Source organism: Neolamprologus multifasciatus, chromosome 12, assembly GCF_963576455.1.
Source record: "Neolamprologus multifasciatus chromosome 12, fNeoMul1.2, whole genome shotgun sequence".
Lineage (NCBI taxonomy): Eukaryota > Metazoa > Chordata > Actinopteri > Cichliformes > Cichlidae > Neolamprologus > Neolamprologus multifasciatus.
The window spans coordinates 9,928,385-9,953,884 of NC_140450.1; the positions used below are offsets into that span (position 1 = coordinate 9,928,385).

Consider the following 25,500-nt stretch of genomic DNA (forward strand, 5'->3'; position numbering starts at 1 on the left):
TCCTAATTTATAAAATCTTTTTGGTGTGTGTGTGTGTGTGTGACTGAGAAGAAAGCCCAAACAGGAAACACTCCCAAACTGGAAGAACACCTGCTGATCAGAGGGATGAGAAGATACAAAGGTTATATCCATAAAACTCACAGGTACTGAACTATAACCCTTATCAAACTACTAATAGAATTAGAACACTATGCTGTGAGAAAAAAAATGCATATTAGTTCAAAAGAAAAACTTTATTTGTCCAACGTTTAATCAAACCAACACACATCTTTACTTTTTCAATAACGGTTTTAGTAACAGGAGCATAAAAATGGAAATATGCTACTCTGTTCAATAAACCAAAAAGCAAACAAAACAAACAAAAACAAAACACACACACACACAAAACATTTTTTCTTACAGTGCTTTTTGTCTTGCCGAGCTTACTCATTTCAATAAACTGTACCAAAACACACACCAGCGCTGCTGGAATCCATGTTTATCTCCTCAGTATTAAAATTCACCCAAACTGTGGAAAAATATAAACATACATAAGTGTAATCTAATCTTTTAACGACAACCAATAAACTGTAAAAATATATTAAGTGCAGCGCACTACATTGTCTGTTTCATTGGTTTTGCAGCATTCACTCACAGACATGCCCACATTTTTAGTTTTTTTTTCCAACAAAAAACTTAAGTCAGACATTCAGTGCATTTCTTTTGCACTATTTATATCACATCGTATAATCTTCATGCTGCTTCGCACTGAAGCAGAATTCAACATTTACTGTTAAAAAACAACAACTGTGACTTCATCCAGCCAAAACACAATTTAAACTTCACAGCTAAACATACACACTTGCACAAAGACATACTCAGCACACACAAACCTCTCTGTGGAAAAAAAACAAGATCTTTTCTTCAGAAAAAAGAAGATTATTACAAACAACAAATAGGTTCATTTAATAATTATGTTATATGCTAAGGCTGCTTTTCCCCTTACTGAGGACTGTTACGTTAGTGTGCTCACATGTTGTTTCGCACCATGCCTGTGCACGGTTTGACCTCTGATGTTCTGGCTGGTTTGATCATTGTGTAACATTCCCTGGCACACTTACACTGTTGAATGAATGGTTACACATACTGTGTCTGTGCTCACTTTAAGAGTTAGGCCACAGATCTCACATGCGATTTAGTTGGACTCCTGTACGATTGGTTTCCATGCAAAAAAAGTCTCCCATTAACCCATTTAAACTTTAAAATCAACTTCATTGTGAAACTTTTTGGAAAGCAGGTGTGCTGGAAACTGAGAGGAAAACACAAACACACATCAGCAGATTGAGGGAGAAGGAGGGAGGAAGGGAGAGAGAGCGAGATGCTGAAGCAAACTGAAGCAAACCTGGGCACAGAGGGTTAAATGCAGCTGGACTGGAGAGCAAGAGACTTTTAGGACATTCTTAGAATGGTTCATTAGTTTTGTTTGGATCTGAAATGCACCTGTTTAACATTTTTTTAGGCTGTAGTTTAAACAAGTGTAATTAAAAAACTCACTAGTGTGGTCAGTCAGTTTCAGGGTATTAAATAATACTTATAATGACCCACAATCTTTCCCAAAGCAAGCTCATTTTTTTGTAAACTTGTGGGACTGGGTAGAGATTTAAAGTGATTTTGACACAAAAAAACATCCAATTTAAGTCAGGACTTACTGCTATTATAGACAAACTTGAGCTGAAAAACAACCGTCATTGTGATCAACTTCATCTATTCTGTGGTTTGAGTTTACACAAATTTGTTTCTGTTTGTAATTATTCACTATTCATTATTTTAACCCTCCTGAAGCTATAAATCCTCATGAGACACTCGTCGGTTGCGCTTGTCCAGCCAAGCCTGCAGAAGAGGAAGATTTTTGTCCATCCAGCGGATGTTATCCTCAATGGTCTCGTAGGCCTGCTGGATGCACCTCATCTCTGAGCCCGTCTCCTCTGTCAGGGAGCCGAAGAAGCTTCGTACCTGAGTCGGTGTAAAGGAGGGAGACTGATCGACATTCTAGATGCAGCGTCCTTAATATTTAGATCCAGGCAATATTCTTGTTATCCGAAAAACGGACATGCCTTCTGATCGAAATAATGAACACCCATGTAGACATGCATACTTACCTCATCTAGCATCTCTCCAGTAGAGTACTGGTTAGTTACCCCAGTTACCAAGTGTGATATAGTGCTGGAGCCGAGGTCAAACCTGTGACATCAAAGCAAACAAACACTAAAGTTCAGATTCTTTTAACCAGTGATAGAATTCCCTGTTTTGTTAGGGAATAACTTCACATCAATATATAAATAATAAAATAATAAAATTTTCTGTATATAAATAAAGTTTATACTATAGGCTATTCTAGGGCTGGGCGATATGACCCAAAATTCATATCTCGATATTTTTTTTAAAGCCATAAAGTAAGAACAAAAAGAGAGTTCTTAGTCAAAGCTGTGTCCCAGATGTCACACAGGCACTTTTATTAACATAGAGCATAGATGTACATAAAATTTACTCAAAAAATTATTAAATAATAATGCTCCATAAATAAAAGAAAACAATGTTGTTTTTGTGAGTAACAAAAAGCTCACAATTGTGCAGTCAAAATGTAAACTAAAAGACGCTGAGCATAGTAACAAAGACAGATTTCACAGCTGCTCTGTTCCCAACTTCTACTGTGTGACTGACAGCATTGAGTTTGAAATCCTCTTCGTAACCACGTCTCTTAACAGGTGCCATTTATGGTCCTTATACACAGTAGGGTAATGTTACGTTGAAGCACAGTACGTATCACTCCGCGAGGCTCCTCGGTAGCCGTAATGTTCTGACAATCCATCAAGCGGTGCAGCACCGTAGCTTACCAAAGTCGTACTAAAACATTTTTTGACAGATTGCTGAGCGCCGTGTACCACATAAAATCGGTTCGCGGCCATCAAGCACAACCAGAATTCATACATAAGGCGCACTGTAAATTTTTGAGAAAATGAAAGGATTTTAGGCTGTGCAGCGCCTCTGGGCTGCATGGTGTTAGCGTGGTTAGCTCGTTAGCGTGGTTAGCTAGCTAACACGTTGACGGCGTCCAGCCCCACGCACGGGGCAATGCGCAGTAACTCGTTAACGGAGATTTGCCGTGTCCATCTTGTCGCTGCAGGTGAAGCGATAGGGGAGGAGGGGGAGTTGTGTTCAGTGAAGGAGGGGCGAGGTAGAGTAACGTTGCGTAAAGACAACAGTGGACGAAAGAGAGGCAAACTTGCGGCTCCACAAGTATAGTTATAACGTAACATAGACTATATCGATATAAAGGATATTGTCACATCTTATATCTCGTATAAAAATATATCGATATTTTTTAAAAACTCGATATATCGCCCAGCTCTAGGCTATTCTACCAATTTTAATACTCTTGGCACAAGCAGTGCTCTCTCCTGGCTAAACAAAAGTATCAATATGTGCAAAACTGACAAGACTGAGGATTTAAGGCTGATGGTGTATTGTGGATGATAAAACATGTGTGTGATGGGCTGACTGACTTCTTGATCATAGTGTGCCAGTTGGCTCTGAGGAAGTCCCAGGCCAGCTGGTAGCCATGGGGGTTCTTGCTGACAGAGACGACTACGCCTGGGAGGTCCTGAGTCTTCATTATCTCACCGATGAGGCTCTGCTCCATCATCCTGCAGACAGAAAGGGAAGAGTAAAGGGAGAGCAGGGGTAATTATATCCCCTTAGCTTTAGCTAAGAAATACTGATGTGTCCCAGTTCCCATAATCTACACACCACTTGAGCTTGTCCTGCAGTGGGCTAACAGCCATGGCAGTCTTCATGCGGCTCTTGACCGACATTTGCAGCGAATGGCGGTACTTCTCAAAGAGGAAATCCCAGCCCTCTGGTGTTCGAGCTCCAATCACAAACACAGCCATGGTGATATCAACAGGAAGGCTAAAAACAAAAACAAGGAGGCTTTCAGTTCAGATGTATATACATAGTAAAATCAGATTTTCTTGTGCTATTGTTGACTATGACTCCAAACCTCATGGTGCCATCAGAGTCCTTCCACTGGTTAAAGAGCTGGGTGGCTTTGGACACACAGGGAGCATAGTTCCTGACACAGGAAAACAGCAGCAGGTAACTTCTCAACACTCGCTGAGACACGGAGCCGGAGTCATTCCATTCCTGCTGGTCAATCAAATCCTGGAACAAATCTACAATATAGCTCTAAAAAACAAAAAGAGACATTAAATCCTCCTTAGAGAGTATACAGTTACAATCCACATTCTGTATGTTTGTTTTCCTGCAAAGAGGAACGTCAGACACCCCTCGAACGATGTTTGAACCAAAAAATAAATACATTTTTTAACCAGTTTTTCTAAATTGGAGTTTTATTACATAATCACAATGGACATGGTTGAAAATAACAGGAAAATGCATTTAAGGTACCATAGATTCACTGCTTTTAGTGTATGCAGTAATACTAGCGAATGACTTCAGGGGTATACTAGCAAAGTGATACTTTTGTATCAGGGTTTTCCTGGTCCTTACCTTACCTTCAATTTTTTAACAGAAGATTAATTCTTTTAGTCATTTCTGAAATAAAAAAATATCACTACAAATTCATCTTAATAATGGGGAGACATAAATAAAAAGAATTAAGAAGCAAAATAGCTCTTAGCAGATATTAAATATGATATTTTGTCACTAATAAATCAAAAGCATGACTTTGTTTTTGCTCATTTTTTCACATTTCTGTATTTTTGAGTATGGATTAGACAAGACTAGACAGAAATCTGCTGCTTCCTTTAAGGTTTAGCACAGCAGACCATCTGCCTCCATCTCGTGCGTTCCCTAGCATCCTCCTCTGTCACACCAACCCTCTGCATGTCCTGCTTAACTATATCCATGAATCTTCTCCGTGGTCTTCCTCTTTCTTTCTGCACGGCAGCTTCAGCATCTTCTCTCCAACATATCCACTATACCGTCTCTGCTCGTGTCCAAACCACCTCAGCCTTACTTTTCTATCTTTGTGTCCAAACTGGTCTGCTTGAGTTAAGAAGTGAAATTTCTAAAACGGTCCATTCTTCATCTCTGCTTCCTGTCTCTTTAATAAGTATCACTGTCTCCCAGCATCACTACCATCTTGTAAACCTTCTCTTTTCACATTTGCTGCCATCCATTGTAAAATTCTAACAAACTGTAATTAGAATTATAGTGTGAACCCTGCTTCTTAGACATTTCACATTATAAACTAAATTATATACAAAATGAAACTTTCATTACACTGATTTTGGGACAGTACTTTTGTTTTGTGACTCAAGTACTCAAGATAACTTATCTTGAGTACCTGACAAGTCCATGACAAATTTCCCAGACTGGACAATAAATTTTATTTCATATCATATTGCACCTGGGGCACTCTGCTTATAAAGCATGTGCAAAGTCAAAGCCTTTTTATTATTTTTCAGTCCAGTGGTTGATATGCGTGGAACACCTGAAGTCAATAATTCAGATGGGTGAATGTATAGTTTTACCTTAAACTACTGTAAAGGCAAAAGTTATTCTTTTTTTCCCTAATTGGGGCTGTGCTTTGTTGAGCTTGGTCACACTATGCCACTGAGTCATATATGTTGGTATAATGTGCCAAGTAATGTGCCAGCAAACTAACCTTCATCTGGTTCTCCAGCACCTTCATGTCTCTCTTTTCCATCAGTTTGTAAAGCGGCACAAGCTCTCCAAAGCCCTGAGTCACGGCCATGATCTTGGTTTCTCTGGACAGGTAAAGCGACAGCTCCAAAGCCGTGTCGAGCCTCACCTTCTCTATACTGCAAGACAAATGTCAGTTCTAAATGTCAGATCTAAACATAATATAGCTGATATATTTCAAAATTCTTGTCTTTAGAACAAAGAGTAGGAAAAAAGCAATGTATGTGGAATGTATAATACTTTGTTTTCCTGCAAAGCTTATATTTACTCAATATATCAAACTGCTTCACTTAAGCTAGATACCAAAGGATAGACAGCTAATTTTGGTGTTAATATGCAATGTTTAAACACACCTGACAAGCTGGAAGACATTGTGGATGAGGTTGGCACGGTCATTACCGCTCAGGGCTGTGTGATTGTGTTGCAACAGCTTGATAATAGAGTTCCACCCCTCGCCTGCATAATGAACCATGTAGTAACCACTCATGTCCACGTTGAACTTCACCCAGTCTACCTCTTCTGGCAGGAACAGGACATCTGAACAAGACAGAAGAGTAAAGAGAAGCTTTCAAGTGATGATGACTTGTGAAATTTAAATGAATATTGCCGTTTAAAAGAAAACCAAGGCTCAATGTCATCAAGCTGAGTAAAGTACTCACCAGTCTTTGTCTTAAGCAGAAAGCGGTGGACGGTGTTGGAGGCACTGGTCTTGTACGTCAGCGGGATCTGCCACAGGAATCTAGACACACAAAATAATGATTAATTAAAAGGTAATGTCTTTGTTTAATCATGATTAAATCAAGATAAGCAACTGTCAAACTGTTTATTATAACAATAAAAATACTGGAGACCGTCAGGGTGATCCCTCTGCCTCATAGCAGACACCTCTATGGTATCTAGGGATGGGTATCGTTTAGGTTTTATCCGATACCGGTGCCAAACCGGTACTTTTGAAACAGTGCCGGTGCTTAAACGGTGCTCAAACCGGTGCTTAAAGAATGGAGAACATAAAATTGGTCCAAAAACCTCTCATGTTCAGCTGTTTTTTTGTAAAAAGATAACAATGTTAGCCTTTTCTGCAGGTATGGGACATATATGGTATCATTCTTGGCTGGAAGCAGTGCTTAAACAATGGAAAAAAAACAAACTTTGTCCAAAAACCTCTCATGTTTAACTGTTTTCCACTTTTTCTTTGGTCATTTTAGCCTTTGGCCAGGGTGAAGGGAGTATCTGCCATCAAACAAGAAGACAGCTGCATGTAGCTATGATGATGTTTGCTAGTTCACCTTACATGCATTAATGTAATAACGTGGTTAGCCTATTCAACGTAAATTATACACGAACAACATTAAGCTACTCACGCAGAGAAGAACGGCTGCTGCTGCCATCATCATCCTCATCATTTCTGCTACACTGGCAGGGCTAGGGGCCAGGACTCTACTCTTCGGGTTTTTGGGGAATGTTGCAAATTCCGGGTCCAATAACAGGCACCACACCCGCAGTAGATGTCTCGCAGCAAGCTATCAAATACGGCGCATTTCTCGGCTTTTAAAAAAAACGCTATGCGTCACCAGGTGTTTCATCAGATTTGAGGTGTTACCTTCTTTGACAGTATCACAGTATTAGCTTAAAGCACTTGTTGCAGGCTGCTGAGTTTGCATCTTTTGCTGTGAAGTACAGCCAGACTTTGACCGCTTCGCCTTGGGCATTTTTAATCTGTAGCTCTGCTCTAAAAGAACGTACGTACCTGGACCCGCCTACTATCCTCGGAAACGTAAAATGATTGGCTAGAATCTAAAGTGTATCACAGCTCAGGAAAAAAAAGCACCGAAATAAAGCACCGAAATGTGCGCTGCTTTTCGGTCTGGTTACTACCGTTTATGTCAGAACCGGTGCCATCATGGCACCGGATACCGGTACCCATCCCTAATGGTATCAATTACAAAATCCTACATTGCCAAGTTATTGCACTCACAAGCGTTTCAGAAAACCTGACCTCTGACCTTTAGGTCAAGTTCAAGTCTTGACCATGAGTTCAAGGTCATAGGTCATTGACCTTGAAATCAAGGTCACTGAGAATAGAACTCATCCGAGATTTTTAGTAGATGCAACTATGGTATCAATTTTAAAATCCTACACCACTGTATTCTTCAGTTATCACATTCACAATACTTTGGGAAAATTTGATCTCTGACCTTTGACCTTTAAGTTGAGGTCACTGAGATATTAAGTTGTCCAATATTCTTAGTAGATACACTTATGTTATCAATTGAAAGCTCCAACGTCTCCTCATTCTCGATTTATCACATTCACGAACTTAGTTGTCCCCGCCGCCCGCCCGCCCAGCTGGGTGATGATAATACCCCATCAACCTTTTACAGCCGAGGGGTAAAAACATAAGACTATTATTGGCCGGAGAAATGAAAGTGATGATTTTTCACTGTAAGCTTCAAAGACGGCTACACAGTTACAGGAACTGTTCAGTAAACTACACCCTGCTTCCTGCACGCTCCAGGCTGAAGACAGCTTAATGCTGTAAACGTGCATTGTAACAAAAAAACGCTCCTGACAGCATACCCTTCACTCGGGGAGGGGTCGTCTGTCTTCAAGTAACGCTCCTGACTGAGCCTGACTTCCCGACCTCTGATCTCCACCGTGACCAGTGGGAAGCCTTCCTGCAGAGTCCAGGTGTCCATGATGGCCCTGACGTCTAGCTCATCACCAGAGTACCACTTCTGTATATACAGACAAACATAATGTTGTATAAATACAACAACGTTACAGGAGTTTATTGTAATTAGTAAGATATGATCAATCAGAGAGCTTTGTTGAACAAGTTTGCCACCAAGCATCAAACAACAACTTACCGAGGCTCCGGACTGAGTTTTGCGTTTAGAGCAGAATTCTGTGTGTTTCAGTCGACCTTCATCCAGATCATCTGAGCTGCAGATCTGAAGCACATTTAGCAGAGACGTGTATCACGATGAGCCACATTCAGCATTCGCAGTTACATAAGAAGAAAAATGACTGATGAAAAATCAGTCCTCTAAAAGAGAGACCGCTCACACATCACTCACATTGGTCAGGCTCTCCCACAGGTGGCTGTTCACAGTGTTTTGGTAGCTGTAGCGCTTCAGGTATCGGACGATGCCAATCTCAAAAGCCTCAGGAGTGAGGAAGTCCCGCAACATATTCAGAATGCATGCACCCTGAAAACAAAATACATACATGCTTCTAAAAAAAAGGAACAATATGAAACTTAGATAAGTCCTTCAGTGTTTTGATTCAACTGCACAGTGTGGCTTCAGCTTTGGGAATATCTAATTCATGTCAAATATTAACTGATTTTACATGATGATGAAATACTGAGACGATTGTTAGTTTCAATATCCTACACAAGTACAGAAACATGAAACAGAATGTAACAGCCGAGGTTAACCTTGTCATATGACACATCGTCGAACATCTCCTGGATCTGTGTGGGATTTTCCACAGGGGTGGAGACTGGGTGGGAAGAGCTGAGGGAGTCTACTTCCATAGCCTCAAAACATTTTGCCAAGAAGAAATCATCCTGGAAGAATGGGAGGATGGAATCATGTTTATGCACATCTTTGTAGCCTTATCCAGCAAAACATAGGAGTTGTTCAGCTAATGTACACTACTAAAACTATGAGACTGTGACTTTAATGTCCTTCTGGTTTTAAGTAAATCATTTTAACTGATCTGTATGTATGTAAGTCTCACCACATGAAGTTCTGGGTACGTGATGTCGAGAGAAATAAACTCCATGAACTTGGCGAAACCTTCATTGAGCCACAAGTCATTCCACCACTCCATCGTCACCAGGTTTCCAAACCACTGGACAGGTAGGAAAACATGCAAGAACAGCATTAAACATGCTCTTTCACCTTCAGTGTTGTTATACTGTACTAACGACTGAAAAGTCAAACCTGTATCTACTGCACATGCTACGCTCAATCATACTGACAATAAATTTAAGCTCTGACTTGGAAAACTCGGTACAGACTGATGAACTCTGACACTGATGAGTTTATTTTTATTTATTTATTTTTAGATTTTAAGCCTTTATTGTGACAGAACATTGAAGAGAAAAGACAAAGCTGGGAGAAAGACCAGGTGAAGACATGCAGTAAATGGCCTCGGCACTGATTCAAACCCAGACCTCTAGATTAGCCTTACAGCACATGGGTTGTCTGCACAGCCTAGCCATCCCCTAATGCTTTACTTTTAACTAAAAACAAACAGAATCAGTGCAGCTACCTGGTGCGCAAGTTCATGGGCGATGACCTTGGTGATGCCCAGCTTGTCTGAAGCTGATGACTTTTCAGGGTCAAAGAGGAGGCCGGTCTCTCTGTAGGTGGTCAGACCCCAGTTCTCCATCGCACCTGACTGGAAGTCAGGAATAGCTGCCAGGTCTGCAGAGGGAACACAATCACAAATAATGTGGTACAGTCATGTCACCTTATCGTTCGACTAGGTATCGCTTACGTTCTCCTCTGATACATCTACAGAGCAGTCTACACCTAAATTTACATATCTGTCCTGTCAAAGCGTTAAAATATGAGGCATCATGTGATCCTGAATGTCTGCACAAATCACAGTTTCCACACAGGCGAATAAAGGATCAGAAGCAGACAGAGACTTATGACTCATCAAGTCTTTCTCTTGCTGTTGTAATATGTTACAAAATAACAACTGCTACACCAGTGTCTGTCTCTTAACATGGAAACGTCATGTGATTTCCACTGACCCTGTTTGGGAAGTGGGTAAGGAATGTCAAAATAGTCATCATAGAAGTCCAGCAGCTTGACAGCAGCATCCAGTGCAAAGGCTGTCTGGTCGATCTTCTCAGGGACAGCATAGATTGAAATCTGAAGGGAATCACAGTAAAGAACAAAGAACAAGCAAGTTTTCTCAGTTAGTACAACAGTCGTTAGATGACACGTCTGATATGCTTTACACCGTGTAGATGTATACAGTACCTATGCAAAGTATTTTAGTCAAACTGCTGACTAAAAAAAGTCTTTTTATAAGAAGCATCTGGTGTGCATCTCACCTTGACACCATGCTGGGTCGTCTTGCTCACAGACTTGAAGTCCGACACAATGTAGGCAACCAGGTAGGTGCTCATTTTCACAGTGGTGTCAAAGTGGTCCTCAAGCAAACCACCCGGCAACTCCACAGTTTTAACCTGAGAAACGCAGGTGTGGTTTAATAATTAAGAAAAGAAAGGAGAGGTCCATAATATTGCAGATGTGCATATATAGTCGTATGTATACAAGCATGTTGCTATTTTGTTCTTTTTAATAAATTCATATTTCTGGCAATTACTCATTTATGCTTAAAGTAAACTGGGACTGGTCAGTCTACATTTACCATTGGCATGTTGGATATGGCTATGTGGCGTGGCTCTCGAATAATTCGTATGGTGAAGTTGGCTTTGAAGGCGGGTTCGTCAAAACAGGGGAAGGCTCCACGAGCAAAAGTCGCTTCAAACTGCGTGGACGCCAGGACTCTGAAAATGTAATCAAGCACAAAGTGAAAGTGGATTAAAGCTGGTGTGATTAGGAGCTTTCAGCACTAAATAATCTTTTTTTGGTGAACTTTAAGCTTTTACTTGCACTGATTTTATAGTCAATTCCAAAGTTGCACTACATTTACAATAAACTCTTTGTTTTCTGTTGCAAAAATGAAAATTTTACTTCAGTATCCGATAACAGCCAATAAAATGGAGGTGAACAAGAATGCCATTCATTTTTTTATCTGACGTTCTTCAGTTATTTTAGTTATTTGTCAAAAGAGAAATTTAGTATTATTAGTAAAATAAACGCAGAGAACATTCAAAAAGCCTCGTGGCCTTACCTGACCTCCCCGCTGCTGGTGCGGTAGCTTCCCTTGTAGAAACCATGGAAACTGTCAGACAGGTTGGCAGCAAATGCCAGATGAACTTCATACTTCCTACCTTTGATGAGCACTGAGTCTGACTGCAAGGCTAGCTGATGGAAGCGAGGATACTCCAACACCTTAAGGCGCTTAATGCCTTCAGGTGCCAAGAGGAACACATCGGATATCTGCATTTGCTTGGCATGGAGAATCACAGTGTTGGTGTCTTCATGCACATCAAGCTCAATACGAACAACGCCAGTGAAGTCCAGGGTGGTCAGATTGGGGTGTATGGCCAGGTCATAGTGGAGTGGAGTGACGGTTGTGGGGAGTCTCATGCGGTCCCAGGGGAAGGGCTGACCATTGGTGGCAATAGGGAGGTCTTTGGCCTTGGCTTGATTTGGTAACTGTGCTCCAGATGAGGGAGAAAAGGGAACGAACAGCACCAGCAGGAGAGGAGCCACTAACATGGTGACAACAGAGGCGGGACCTGAAATACAAACACAGAAAACTAAATGCAATATTTCTCAGCTTACTTGTAGTGTCACACAGCAAACACCGAACATCTCAGGATAGCTGGACTGTCAAACGAACTACTGCTTCTCATGGTACTTTGTAACACATGACAAAGGACCGGGAAAAGCATTACTTTCGATTTCACACAAATGGATTCGTTGTATAATCATGCATTACAATCAAAATGACTCAGATTTTCAGAAGCCATAAAGCAGCTTATCTTATATTCTCATTATTTTTATAAATTATGTGAGCTATATGTAAAAAAATTGCTAACTTACCGCTTCGTCCCCTGCGCGCAGTTTCAGCAGAAATCATTGAAAAATGAAAGTGAAACACAGAAAGGGGGGAATTGCATGCTGGGAGAAAACGAAGGAAAGGTTCACTAAGCTGAGGTGTCAGTTTAGGTAATTTCACTTACAGCTGTGGCTGTAACTCTGAGTCTAAGACCTGATAATGACGCTTAAAATTCAGGGTATCCTGTCATGTCTGCAGCTCATGCTTATATTCCAGCTGTGAGTTATGAAAACATACCGCCTATTTTTTCTTTATCAAACACTAATGGTGCACATTTTTAAACTACTGACTGTGTTACTCCACCATCACAATAAAAGTGGACAAAACGCACGAGCAATGGACGGAAACAGGAACTTCCGTGTTTACAGTCCCCGCAGTAAATATATTTAACCACTAGAGGGCAACATTGCTTCGATTAACGGTTATTTCCGTGCACTTACTGTCTCAACTCTCTTGTATTTCGGTTTTCAATTGGTCCTCGTCGAACATTTTGCAAGAATCCGAGATTAAATAACGTGTTAAAGTTTATTTCTTTTGAGGAACACTGATCCATCCTCAGTGAGGATCAGTTCCAGATAGAAAATAGTAGTGTACGCTATGGTCACCTGCAAGTCTACAGTTATGGACCACATGTACCCTTTGGGTGTCAGTGTATGTCACTGAGTGACAGAAGATAAATCTTTCATTATTGTTAGGATTTTTCTGGTTGAACATAACAAGTAAAGTAAATGAGTCATGAATACTAAAATTAGTTGAGCTCAAGCTCATGGAGTGGCTGTAACTAAGGAGGTAGAGCAGGTCATCTACTGATCAGACAGTTGGTAGTTTGTTCCCTGGCTGCTCCAGTCTGTATGCTGAATATCCTTTGGCAAGATACTAACCCCAAGTTGCTCTCTGATGCATTCATCTGAGTATAAATGTGTGTGACTGACAGATTTTAAAAAGCACTTCAGCGTTGTCTGGTGTGAATGGGTGAATGAGGCATGTTTAAAGTGCTTCGAGTGCTCTGGGAGAGTAGAAATGTGGCCACATTAGAATATTTATATTTACCATATGTAGGAGTTTCATAGTACTGTGCTGAGTCACCCTACATATCTTTATATTTTGTTTCCAAGGAGCGAGTGGTCTGCAGCAATAGTTCTCCAGTCCTTCAGAAGGTCTTTTAACGTTTTTCAATGGGTATTTGATGCTGTTTCATTAATTTTCAGTCTGCTGACCATTTTCAGAGGAATGCAAGTGTTGTGGAAAATTTAACAATAACCTGCAATGGGGAAACCTTTTGAATACAAGTGCGCTGATTCACACAGGTGTGCACACAGATAGACATAAACTACACCTTTCTTGGCTGCTACCTCAAAGCACATTGTGCGCTGTTGGTCCTGCGTGCTGCACCACAACATTCAATTTTTAGTATTTACTGCTGCTTACACTTAGCTAGATTAATGCAATGGTGTTGGTTTATTTGCTTGTTTTCTCTTCTTTTTCTCTCAACAGGTTTAAGCACCCTTTCTCACTGTCCCTCTTCCCCTCAGTTTTTCTTTTCCTTCATCTTTCTTTTTCCCTTTCCTATCCCCTAGTCATGTCTGTCCCGTCTGTAACAACTGAAAATAAAATAAAATAAATAATAACAACAAAGGTCGATCAAATGGATAAATACGGCAAGGCCGCGATGATCCACTTGGTAAAGTAAATCCATTGGGTATTCTTGTTGGCCTTCAGACAACAATTCTGACAGCTAAAGAACCAAATGGGACAGGCAAAACAAAACAAAAATAAAACAATAACCTGCAACACACCCAGTGAGCTTGATTTGAAGTGGGTTTAATAAACACATTGCAATGTGGAGAGAGCATCCCAGTGAAACACTAGGACTATCTCTGAATTGTGGCCACTGCCTTCACATCTTATATACAGAGACACAGACAAAGAACATTTCACAAACTCTTACATGTTGGCCTTTCTCACGGGGCCCGCTCTCACGGGGGCTATACCTTCTCCCTCACAGAGAGAATTATGACCTTGTTTTCTGCTTAGCCGTCACCTAAGGATTTACATCCCTGATAAGCAGAATGAGTCTCACTATCTGTATAATGCCATTGCAATGGCCTCACTGTGTTAACATTCCACATGCATGCGAACTAGTGACAGGAGTGCTCTTAATATAGTAAAGTGAGAAAGTGATATTACTATAACTAATGTGATATGATTAAATATGTGATTAATACATGAGAAAAGAAATCTACCTCCACATAAGCCACTAAACTCTGACCTATGCACATAACAGACAGCTTAATAAATAACCCACTGGCACTTTGTTACTAGCTTCTTGTTACAAAGCTGCACATTTTGGCATTTCATTTGGCATTTCAGCCAGTGATATTTGGGATATTGAAAAATAAAGGTGGTTGTACAAAAAGACTTTCAAGCTTGTCAGCATAAGCTCTGTTTTTGCCTTATAAACTGTATTTCCAGTTATGTTTACCTGTTTCAATAGATCACTGCACTTATTCACATCTTCCTTGCAAAATATAAAGAAATGAGGAATTGTTCAAGGCTTTTACAAAGTAGTGTCGAAAGCAGCCTGCATGCAAAGCATGTTTAGTTAATGTGTTGTACGACAACATTAAGGGCTGAAGGATTTCTGCATATCTTTGACACACATTTATTTCTTTCCTTACCTCTGAATTCAAACGGTACATCCAAACAGTGCTTACTGTAAGATAGACTGAACATTTCAAGCTGACTTACACAGATTGAAAAGACACATTTTTTATTGGCCTTAAATCAGATGTAGTGAGCATCACATTGTCTTCACTTCTCTAACATTTGAAAGCTCTGTAAAATTTGAAATATGATAGTTTAGCTTCATGACTATGTTATTGCTCCCATAAAGATCATCTGAGAAACAAATCAAACAGTTTCACATCTCACATGCTTTTAAAATGAAACAAAGCATGCAAAAGGTTCAAGTTTATTCTAGTTCCATGTGACAAATTTTCTTAATCGGTCCACGTTACTGTGTACTTTTTTTTGTTCTCCACATAAAATTCGATTCTTTCAGGTTCCTTTTTTGGCATGCTATCATGATGCAGTTAAGTAACAGGAAGTCATACATGAAAGTCATTAGTCCCAACAAAGATTGTGTTTATTTAGTACTGATACCAAATAACTCACCGTAGTCTCACAAGATCCATCCATTCATTATTTAAAGACACAGGCAACAGTCTCTCATCTCTTGTGTATTAGGAATATTTGGACATTCCCATTTTGGTACAACTTCGGCATTAAACCCTACGTGGATTTAATGATTTCAGTGGATTTTCCTTTATTGGTGATATTTTTTGTTTGTTTTTGTTTGTCTTGTAATCTTTATATTGTTAATATAGTTTTTAATTACATTTTAACAATATTCTAACTCTTATATATTTTTTACTTTAAGAATTCTTTAAATATAAATATACATACATAAATTGACTTGAAAGTAAGTTAAGAAATTGAGAATTGAGTTGAGAATGACATGTTTAAAAAGAAAAGAAGAAAAGGAAAAAGGTGTGCAAACATAGAAAATAAATGATTTTCAGGCCCCTCATACACTTACACATGAAGGGATAAAGTCCAGCGCATCTGCAAACATTAATGAGTAAACTTTACAATGACCATGTCTTATGGGAGGAGACTGCAGGGGCTGCACTGTCATTACGTTCAGGAAGTAACAATGCTGACTTACATAAGACGGGATTCATAAAAAGCTTACAGGTCAAAAAAAGATCTTTGGGGAAGACTCACGGTCAGGGTTCAGGTCCAAAGAGACTTTTTCACAGGAGGATCTCATCTCAGGGAGGAGTATGATAAAACAGGTGATAATTGGAGTTGTGTGTGGTGCTGCCGTACTGACCGTAGGCATCCTAATTGGTCACTTTGGTATTGCCAAGAGCGGCACCTCTGCACCATCGTGGCTGGAAGATGTGGCCAAGGATGTGGACGAGAGCCTCATTGAGAAGTTCATGTCGGAGGTGGACAACATTCAGATTCAGGAAAATCTCAGGTCAGTTTCCTTATTGTTTAAACAATGTTATAAAATCTCACCAGCACCTCATTTAAAATCCAAAGAGTATAGTTTAATACCATTACCATTCATTCAAGTATTTCAAAGGCTAAATTGCCATTGAAGTTTTATCGTTCATCTTCCTCCACAGGAGCCTGACAAAAGTGCCCCATATGGCTACCACAGCTGGAGATGAGGAGACTGTACAGATAATGCTTAAGAGATGGCAAGACCCTGAAACTGGACTAGACAAGGCCTGGCGAGAGGAGTACTGGGTCTACCTGTCCTTCCCTGACAAAAATAACCCTAATACAGTCACTGTAGGTGAGTGAAATGCTTGTGAAAAGCGTGATGACAGAGGGAATGGTTACATTATCTTGGTCAAAGTAAACATTACAGTATAAGAATGAATGGTTTAGTTAGCTTGTGTTGTATGATTAACTACAGTGAAAAAGCTGCTCTATCAGCATTCATAGGATTATTCCATGGAAGACAAAATCCTTTAAGTACTTTTACATTGTTACGTTTTGGTTATATTGTATATTTTTTTTCCATACATACGTATTTTGTCTTTTAAGAAAGTTCCATTCCATACTCAATCCAACATACCAAGAAAACTGGTATTAAGTGAAAACTATCCACTCTCTGTATTTAACACTCTTTCTAACACTGAGAAGCTCTTCAATCTGCAAGCGCCCTGATGACTCACAAACAGACCTTTCACCATGACTTGTTAATTTCAGTGAGCCCAACCGATACGGTGCTGCACACAATAAGAGAAAAAGAAAAGCCTTACACTCCGGACCAAAGCGATCCTGAGGTGGTTCAGCCGTACGCAGCATACTCCCCTGCAGGACATGTAAAGGTAAAAAGCTACAGCCTTACGCATCAAGCACTAAATTTAACTTATAAATGCAAATCACTCAAAATAAAACTGAAAACACATCAATTATATTACATTTAAAATAGCAGCTTTATTCTCATTAACCAAACAGAGTTGACTAACAGCTTTCATCCTGTTCCTGAAATGGGAAAATCTGGCAAAACAGTCCTCAAAGAAACCTCCAGTGTTTTATTGTGTGTTTGTGCACAAACACTGAAATATTCTGTGCCTATGGAACGCCTACACCATTTCTGACCATTAAATTACTGAAAGAATGATAAAATAATAAAATCACATGATAGTCATAATTAGCTTACTTGTTGTACCCTTTGAGGCTGTACGTTGTATGCTTACTGAAATACAGTCAGTATACTTTTAACTGTTGCAGTTACATGACTGTATATTCAGGAAAGATGATTAAAAACCTCTGCTCTGAACAATGATTAAGTTGTTGTGCAACAAAAGCTAACAGTGTTGGGGTTAGTTCACATAGAGTGTTTATGTGAAAACCTTAAAAACAAACAGGGAATGACTATGTGACACAGATATCTCCAGGTGTAAAAGAGATGGGATTTACTATGATCTACTATGAGAAAATTTAACATTGAATGGAAAAAAAAAAAAGAATAAATACGCTACAGTGACAGATTATTTTAGTGCCACTCTTTTCAGTAAATTAGGCAATAGAGCTTGTTTATTGGTGCCATAAACTTCTCAACATCAACTTCAAGGCTAAAATGTCTTTCACTGACTTGCCAAGTACTGATAATTTCACGAGTTATGATGTAGACTGCGTTAGCAAAACGTCAAGAGCCAGTCTGTAAAGATATGTATCACTGTCAAGCTTTCTCATGGCAGTAAAAAAAATGATACCCTGATTAGGAAAATAGACTGTTCTAGCCCGACTCACTTTATGAATGCACAACACACAATTATAATGAAAAAAAAAAACTTTCTCCAGAGACAATACAAAATACATGCAGGCAAATGAACTCCAACTGAAGGTGGCAGCAAAATGCAAAGCAAAAGTAAAGTCAGGGGAAACTGAAGCAAAGTTAAGATAATAGTAAAACACTTGAACGCCAAGAGCTACATAAAGGTTCAAACAGAGACATAAAGTGATTCTGTGAAGTACACAAACTGATTACTAACAACCAGACTGATACCAGATTGATATTGATGATAACAGTGTTCTGGACTATCAGAGCCAATGGGGGAAAGGCAGACAATGACCAAGGGGTAAAAAAGACAAAGACAGGAAGCAAACTAGCAAAGATACAAAATGTAAGTGGCAAATAAAAGTGGAGCATTAACAGACCATTACATAAACTTTAAATGTTTTAAAATTTGGTTACATAAAAATTTAAATCACCTTTTCTTCATATCAGTTCACTTTCTTGAGTTTCTGTTGCTCACAGAGCGTTTCTATTTCTCATGGTTTTAGGGGAAATTGGTTTATGCCAATCAGGGGAAGCCAAGTGACTACAGCGAACTGAACAAGACAGTGGACCTCAGAGGAACTATTGCTATCACCAAATATGGTGGCGCAGGAAGATCGGCTAAAGTGAGTTTCAGAATGCATCATTAAATCACCGATTTGTACATTTTAAGCCCAATTTTGTTTGGTTAGAAGCAAAAACCATCAACTAAGCAACAGGGTTAATTCTTATTGCCACTAGTTACATATTAGTTCAAACTCTTACTTTAACAAATGGCATAATTTTTTTATCTAATCTACATAAACACTATTCTGTAGTCACAAACTTTTATATTAAGATTTAAAATATAATACGCTGCCATCACGTGAGCTAAAAAAAATGAAGATTACTGCCACACACTTCTAGTAAATTCTAAATTTATTAATATAGCACTTTTGCAGCTCAAATTCCTCTAGAATGGACAGGTTTAATGACAACTGAAATGTAAATTATAAAAGAATAAAAGTGTAAACCAACAAATTACTGTTTACAAAATGCCTTATGTGTCTCATCCAGGCCATCAATGCAGCACCATATGGCGTCGTTGGAGTGCTTGTCTATACAGATCCTTTGGACATTAACGATGGTCTCATGTCAGACGCCAATGAGACGTATCCTCACTCCTGGTACATGCCACCCAGTGGCGTGGAAAGAGGTTCCTACAACACTGACTTTGGAGACTTGCTGACACCTCACTTGGCTGCCAAAGGTTAACCATTGCACTTCTCCACACTCCAAAAAGATACAAGCTACATAGCTTCAAACACATACACTATGGAAATTCAAATCACGTTTAATTACTTTTTTATTATTTCTCTTCTGTATCAATTCTTAAATGTAACCATTTATTTTACAGAGGAAACATACAGAATCAGTGCCACAGACATTACAGGCATTCCTCCTATTCCAACTCAACCAATCGGATTTGCGGACGCCTATCGATTGATCTGGTTTGTGACAAGATAGATCTGCATGTGTAACTGATACAGCCTAACAAAGGTGATGATTACTTTAATAATATATTTTTTCCATTGGTCATTTCAGTGAGTTGGGAGGAGAACCAGCTCCAGATGCATGGCAAGGAGGATTCAACTGTACCTACAATTTTGGTGGTCCAGGGTTCAAACTTACATCCAGTTTCAACAACAGGTAACCAACAGTATAAGTAAAAGTTTTAAAAAGTAAAAAACCTTACAGACCTTTTCAACTTAACTATTTTTGAATAATTCAATTAGATAATTTAGAATCAGTGTAGTAAAAATTTAATTGCCAGCCAACTTGATCATTTTTATTCACTATACAATTTCATGTCAGATGATTTACACTTGAATATCCAATTACATTTATACAAATACATGTTTTTGGAGCAGCAGTTAAAGCCACTTTGTCCCTTTTCTGTGTTGCCTTTCATGTCAGCGATGTAAAACTGGACATCTACAACTATGAAGAGGTGAAACCCTCCTCTAATGTAATGGGTTTTATCAGAGGAAGTGTGGAGCCAGGTGAGACTAAGGTTGGATCGGCAATTTAAGATCAGCTGTTTTGATGTTGTGATGTATTTTGTGTAAGTGGTGTGTTTATATCCACAGACAGGTATGTGATATACGGCAACCACAGGGACAGTTGGGTTCATGGTGCGATAGATCCAAGCAGCGGCACATCAGTCATGCTGGAAATTACCAGGGTGCTGGGCAAGATGGTCAAACAGGGTGAGGAGGAGCTGGAATGAATGACTGTTTGTATAGAGTTCTCGATAAAGGCTGACCTCTGTGGCTCTCTACTGTAGGAACCTGGAGGCCTCGCAGGTCCATTATTTTTGGAAGCTGGGGAGCTGAGGAGTTTGGCCTTATTGGGTCTGCAGAATACACAGAGGTGATTTGCAATTTGTCCACAAGACTGCCCACAACTCCAAGCAATATGTAAAATGGCCATCTGTGTTAAAGAAAGTCTATATATGAGATATAAAGTGCACATTCTTCTACACTTGACCTCGTTCTTGTTTCTGCTCCAGCAATACTTTGCAGCACTCAGTGAACGAAGTGTTGCTTACATAAACGTGGACATTGCAGTATTTGGTAAGAAGCTCCACACTGCACCTGTACATCAGAAGTAAATTTAAATGTATTCCAATAAGCCAGTACAACACAAACAGCTAACAGAAAAAAAATGCTCCTGGAGTTTTTGAAGAAATGTTAAAAATATAAACCTAAATCTGATTCTTTTGCACATAGTCTGCATGAAATGAAATGCTGTGTTAACACACCTAAGATGAATTTACAGGTTTAATAATGATGCTCTTGCAAAACAATTGTTGTCTTGCATTATTCAGCTAATGCTACTCTCGGAGCTTCAGGCATGCCATCAGTGCAGAATGTCATCTTTAAAGCTGCAAAACAGGTGAGCCCTTTGACAAACTACTATCTAGACAAGACTTTTACTGCTCAGAAGTGTGGTTTTTAGCTTATCTGGATCTATTAAGAATCAATGAGCTAATGTGATAGTGAGGCGTCAATTCCGTTATTCACAAGAATCGTTACTGCTTCCTCTTTTGGTTAGATTTTAGTGAAACTTGAACCCAATAAGCATCTGATAGGTCTTTGCACTTGTAGGTATTGGTCCTATTTATAGGCACTTATCCATTTTTACAAAAATCTCTACTCGTCCTAGACTATTCTAGAGTATCTTTCTGACTTTACATTGCAATAGTCTGTCAACCAAGAGGGATTATTTATTATTATGAATTACTGCAACACTGACCTTTGTTTTCTAGGTCAAAGCACCTGGCCACGAAAAATCTGTGTATGACAACTGGTTACAGTACACAAACAAAACCAGCCCCACCCATGGATTAATTCCCAGGTAATAAACTGCAGCCATATCTTGTTAATCTTGCATTGAATCTTGGAAGAACAGTTGTTAGGGATTCTATTCAAAATAACTTGTCTCTATTTGAAAGTTTAAAACAACAACAACTAGATATTATATTGACATCATAGATTTTATTCCGTATGTTTCAGATATAAACATATTAGTTTTTTGATAAATTACCAGTGGCCACAGTAGTGTTAGCTGGTTCATTGTTAGAATGTAAAAGACTTGTAAAGCACAATCTGACCTTAAAATGCTCCTCAGAAAAAAGCCTAATCAGAAGCAATTAAGATATGCAATTTGCATATGTTGTGTATTCACAATAATGTATGAGATACAGAATTCGATTTTTTGTTTAGTTTTATTGGTTCTATGTCGTCATAATCATTTAAATTATCTAACAGACAGTTGGTTTGGTTGGCCAAGTCCTACTTTCTTTGTGATATGTACTTTCACAGAATTTTGCAGCGTTTTCATTATATATTCATATTTAATTCTATCCTATGTCTCCCTGCTGAAATACCTCAGAATGTGCTGCCAATGTGATGTTGTCTGTCTTCTTTCAACAGGATGGGATATCTGACAGGAGCAGGGAGTGATTATGCTCCCTTCAGCCATTATCTAGGAATCACCTCCATGGACATGTCGTACACATATGACAAGGTACTAAAGATGTACGATTGCACGATTTGACACATAGACAGAATAATACTGCACAGTTTTGCTTTTAGAGCCTTTTTGTGCAGTCGCAGTAAATGTGCTTTAACTAGCGTGTACTGATTGTGTATTAAAAATAAGAATGATAGATACAGTTAAATGCTCTGGTCATTGAAGCCAGTTGTTCATTGTACATTTTAAACCAAAATAAGCTGCAAAAAGTGTTTTATTTTGGCATTGACATATATTAGGAGAAGGCAGGTGTTAACTGAGCTCATTAAGATAATATTGTAACTATTATTGTATATATATATTTGTCTTCACACAGACTAAAACAAATGCTCGGATTTATCCTGCATATCACACAGCATATGACACTTTTGACTATGCTTCAAAGTACATTGATCCTGGTGAGAATTTTTTTTCCCCCTAGTAGTCTACTTCTTGCACAGTAAGTAGAATAAATGAATCCTCGTCTAACCCCTTTCCTGTCATAGTGCTATGACAGGAAAATATTTTGTCAGCAATGGAAGAAAAAGAAAAAGCGTTGCATTTCTCAAGAAAATTTGTGGTTTTTCTGTTTTCAGATTTGATCACTGAAAATAAATAATTAGCTGAAAAGAATCAAATTAATTCCTTTATAACATTAGGGTGCATCTTCTCTTGTAGGCTTTGTCAGTCATCAAGCTGTAGCCAGGACTGCAGGAAATGTCCTGATCCGACTGGCTGATAGCTTGATCCTGCCATTAAACTGCGCTGACTATGCTGAAAGTCTGGAGGAATACCTCAGCACTGCTTTGAACCTGTATGAGCAGAAACTTAAAACTATGAACATTTCAATGGGTAAGTACAGGAGATCTTTTGAGAGATGTGGGGGGAGGGAATCTTTTTGGAGCTAGGTAACACATCTTATACTTTAATGATACCCTCTGAAAGTGTCTTGTGCATCTATGTTTTGTCTTGTATATCTATGTTCTACCCCAATAATCAAGTGTAATTAGAGAGAATAAAAGAATACAATCATCACTGGGTGACTGCAATCATCTGTATCTTGTTTCAGAACCCCTTAAACATGCAGTGACCAGCTTTCGTGCTGCAGTTTCTAATTTGGAGAAGGTGATTCAAAGTCCAGACCTGGCAAATGAAACGTAGGTGCACGCATTACATACAGTATGTGCACAGTCATATCCACATCCATCCAAACAGAAATAAATACCAGCCCCCTTTGCTTTACCGTGTCTTTTTCCTCAGGCCGCTTAAGGTTAGATGGATCAATGACCAACTCATGCTTCTGGATCGAGCTTTCTTGGACCCTCTGGCTTTCCCAGATAAATATGGATTTAGGTAAGAATGTGGCCCAGTGGATTGCACAGAGATTTCTGTGGCTTTGGAAAATAATAAAATTATAGTGCCTAGTGGAGTCTTCTGTGTCATACAGGACACAGTACACAATGAGAGAAGAAGGATTGTGGGGGTTAGTGAAGTCCCACTGTTAATAAAACATGTTAATCAAGACATGATTACAGTGGTTATGCCTACTATCTTAAATAGAACCAGAATAAGGCCTCAGGCCTTAAGTAACTTTTTAACCCCCACAAACAGCAAAAGTTTATGGAGCCACTGGAGCTGGCATAGTAGTTAATACCTATAGTGAAAGAAGTGATAGTTAGTGATAGTGATAGTGATACACAATAATGGAATGCAACAGTACGGCATTTCTGGGGCAAGGAGCCATTGTGAGAAGCTAGTGAACAATATGCAGAAGGTAAACACATGGAATTAAGACGATGTGTTTTAACAGTACAAGTGATTTGAATATGGCAGTGCCAGTAGGTTAAATCTTGGCCGACCGCTGTTACGCTCTGTTGATTGTTACATTTAGTAGTCGTTTGACAAGAGATACCAAGTGTAGTTTCAACAATTGTTTGTTTCATTGTAACTCAGAAACACATTTGAGAACACTGTTGAGCTAATCTTTATTTTGTTGTGTGTTACACAGGCATGTTATCTGGGCCTCAAGCAGTGCTGGCAAACAAACCTTCCCAGGTCTAGCTGATGCCTATGCTAATGCTGAGTCATCAGGGCAGGCCAGCGACTGGGACAAAGTTCACTACCACCTGTCTGTATTAAGCCAAGCCATACTGGGTGCTGCCAGCACACTGACTGATGAAATGCAGACTCAAACTTGGAGGAAGTAACTGCACTAACTCAGGAATTTAATTAAAATGCCAATGGCTTTAAGCAAGATTAACTATACCAGCTGTTGTTAATAGAGGTTGGTTTTGTTTTTGATTACTTTATGTAGTCTTTCAGAAATGAATGAATAAAAATGGAGGAAAGAAAACTTGAAAGGCAAATGTGTTTGGGGCACTAGTCACCATGAGGCAGGAACATCTGAACAAAGGAGATTAGACCACAGGTTTAATTTTTCTCTTTTGGTTACAAATGTAAAGATGGCTTTGGTTTCTTTGGTAGAAAACTGGGTTTTGTATTCTATAAATGTATGATATAAATATTGTCTTTACTTTTCAAAAGAAAGCTTTGAGTCTTGAGCATATGGTGCCATTTTCCTCCCACACATTTGTCAGTAATATTTTCACAACAGTAACAGCTGAACATATGCAATGAGAATGTGCCAAGATTTTATCATTTGTTAGGAGCCCTGCAAAGTTGTACCCCTGGACTTCTCAACTGTGTCTCATAATTAGGAAAAAAAACATACAGAATGCTGTATTTAAACTGGATTTAAGGCCCATAAAGGAATGGTTAAAAAACTTCCATCGATGCTATTGGATGGTGTAATGGCATATGGAGTAATAAAATTTTACTCGGAAATACTGGTGCAAAGGTTTGTGTGATGAGTCCCTATCAGCAACATAAGAGTTATAAAGGATTTTATGGCAATCGGCATAAAATAAAAGATGATGATCTGAGTTTTAAAGAGGTTACATCATTTGTATGCAAGGTATAGCTGGAAAAGAAATTCTGAAGTTATCTATACGTGGTTTAGTTTGAATCGCACTGACAAGCTGCAAGTCAATGAAAACCTGAGCTCTTCATAGGCCTGCCAGTGCCTATGGTGGAGCTGCAGTACTGACTCCTACCAGCAGGGGTCAAAAATACCAAAATTTGGTCAAGTGTTGCAA

General features: G+C 39.1%; 2 protein-coding genes across 2 annotated transcripts in view; one reads left to right on the forward strand and one right to left on the reverse strand.

Moving 5' to 3' along the window:
* Positions 1 to 214: 214 nt before the first annotated feature.
* erap1b (endoplasmic reticulum aminopeptidase 1b) lies at positions 215 to 12,766 on the reverse strand. Its single transcript, XM_085181048.1, has 19 exons — positions 12,408 to 12,766; positions 11,590 to 12,100; positions 11,104 to 11,242; positions 10,784 to 10,918; positions 10,478 to 10,598; positions 9,988 to 10,142; positions 9,451 to 9,564; positions 9,146 to 9,277; positions 8,784 to 8,915; positions 8,574 to 8,657; positions 8,284 to 8,441; positions 6,366 to 6,445; positions 6,060 to 6,243; positions 5,669 to 5,825; positions 4,040 to 4,224; positions 3,787 to 3,948; positions 3,543 to 3,683; positions 2,139 to 2,220; positions 215 to 1,992 (listed from the first exon to the last, which is right to left on the reverse strand). The coding sequence occupies exons 1-19, from the start codon at positions 12,442 to 12,444 to the stop codon at positions 1,822 to 1,824; spliced, it is 2,880 nt and encodes a 959-aa protein (XP_085037174.1). The 5' UTR covers positions 12,445 to 12,766; the 3' UTR covers positions 215 to 1,821.
* Positions 12,767 to 16,085: 3,319 nt separating this feature from the next.
* naaladl1 (N-acetylated alpha-linked acidic dipeptidase like 1) overlaps positions 16,086 to 25,500 on the forward strand; it is an 11,151-nt gene continuing 1,736 nt past the window's right edge. Inside the window, exons 1-19 of the mRNA XM_085181053.1 lie at positions 16,086 to 16,468; positions 16,620 to 16,792; positions 17,212 to 17,333; positions 18,796 to 18,915; positions 19,346 to 19,538; positions 19,686 to 19,779; positions 19,874 to 19,978; positions 20,246 to 20,331; positions 20,419 to 20,538; positions 20,616 to 20,701; positions 20,841 to 20,904; positions 21,159 to 21,226; positions 21,600 to 21,688; positions 22,267 to 22,360; positions 22,683 to 22,764; positions 23,024 to 23,197; positions 23,415 to 23,502; positions 23,606 to 23,698; positions 24,354 to 25,500. The exon at positions 24,354 to 25,500 is cut by the window's right edge and continues 1,736 nt beyond it. Coding sequence (XP_085037179.1) covers positions 16,269 to 16,468; positions 16,620 to 16,792; positions 17,212 to 17,333; positions 18,796 to 18,915; positions 19,346 to 19,538; positions 19,686 to 19,779; positions 19,874 to 19,978; positions 20,246 to 20,331; positions 20,419 to 20,538; positions 20,616 to 20,701; positions 20,841 to 20,904; positions 21,159 to 21,226; positions 21,600 to 21,688; positions 22,267 to 22,360; positions 22,683 to 22,764; positions 23,024 to 23,197; positions 23,415 to 23,502; positions 23,606 to 23,698; positions 24,354 to 24,552 — 2,250 coding nt within the window. The 5' untranslated portion in view covers positions 16,086 to 16,268 and the 3' untranslated portion in view covers positions 24,553 to 25,500. The remainder of the gene's footprint in view (positions 16,469 to 16,619; positions 16,793 to 17,211; positions 17,334 to 18,795; positions 18,916 to 19,345; positions 19,539 to 19,685; positions 19,780 to 19,873; positions 19,979 to 20,245; positions 20,332 to 20,418; positions 20,539 to 20,615; positions 20,702 to 20,840; positions 20,905 to 21,158; positions 21,227 to 21,599; positions 21,689 to 22,266; positions 22,361 to 22,682; positions 22,765 to 23,023; positions 23,198 to 23,414; positions 23,503 to 23,605; positions 23,699 to 24,353) is intronic.

What these genes read in the sequence shown, in the direction of transcription:
- erap1b (XM_085181048.1), bottom strand. Translation starts at nt 12,444, where the DNA reads ATGATTTCTGCTGAAACTGCGCGCAGGGGACGAAGCG. An exon ending in CGTACCCAGAACTTCATGTG is followed by an intron (nt 9,278 to 9,450) that starts GTGAGACTTACA and finishes CCATTCTTCCAG; the next exon opens with GATGATTTCTTCTTGGCAAA. An exon ending in TGTGGGAGAGCCTGACCAAT is followed by an intron (nt 8,658 to 8,783) that starts GTGAGTGATGTG and finishes AATGTGCTTCAG; the next exon opens with ATCTGCAGCTCAGATGATCT.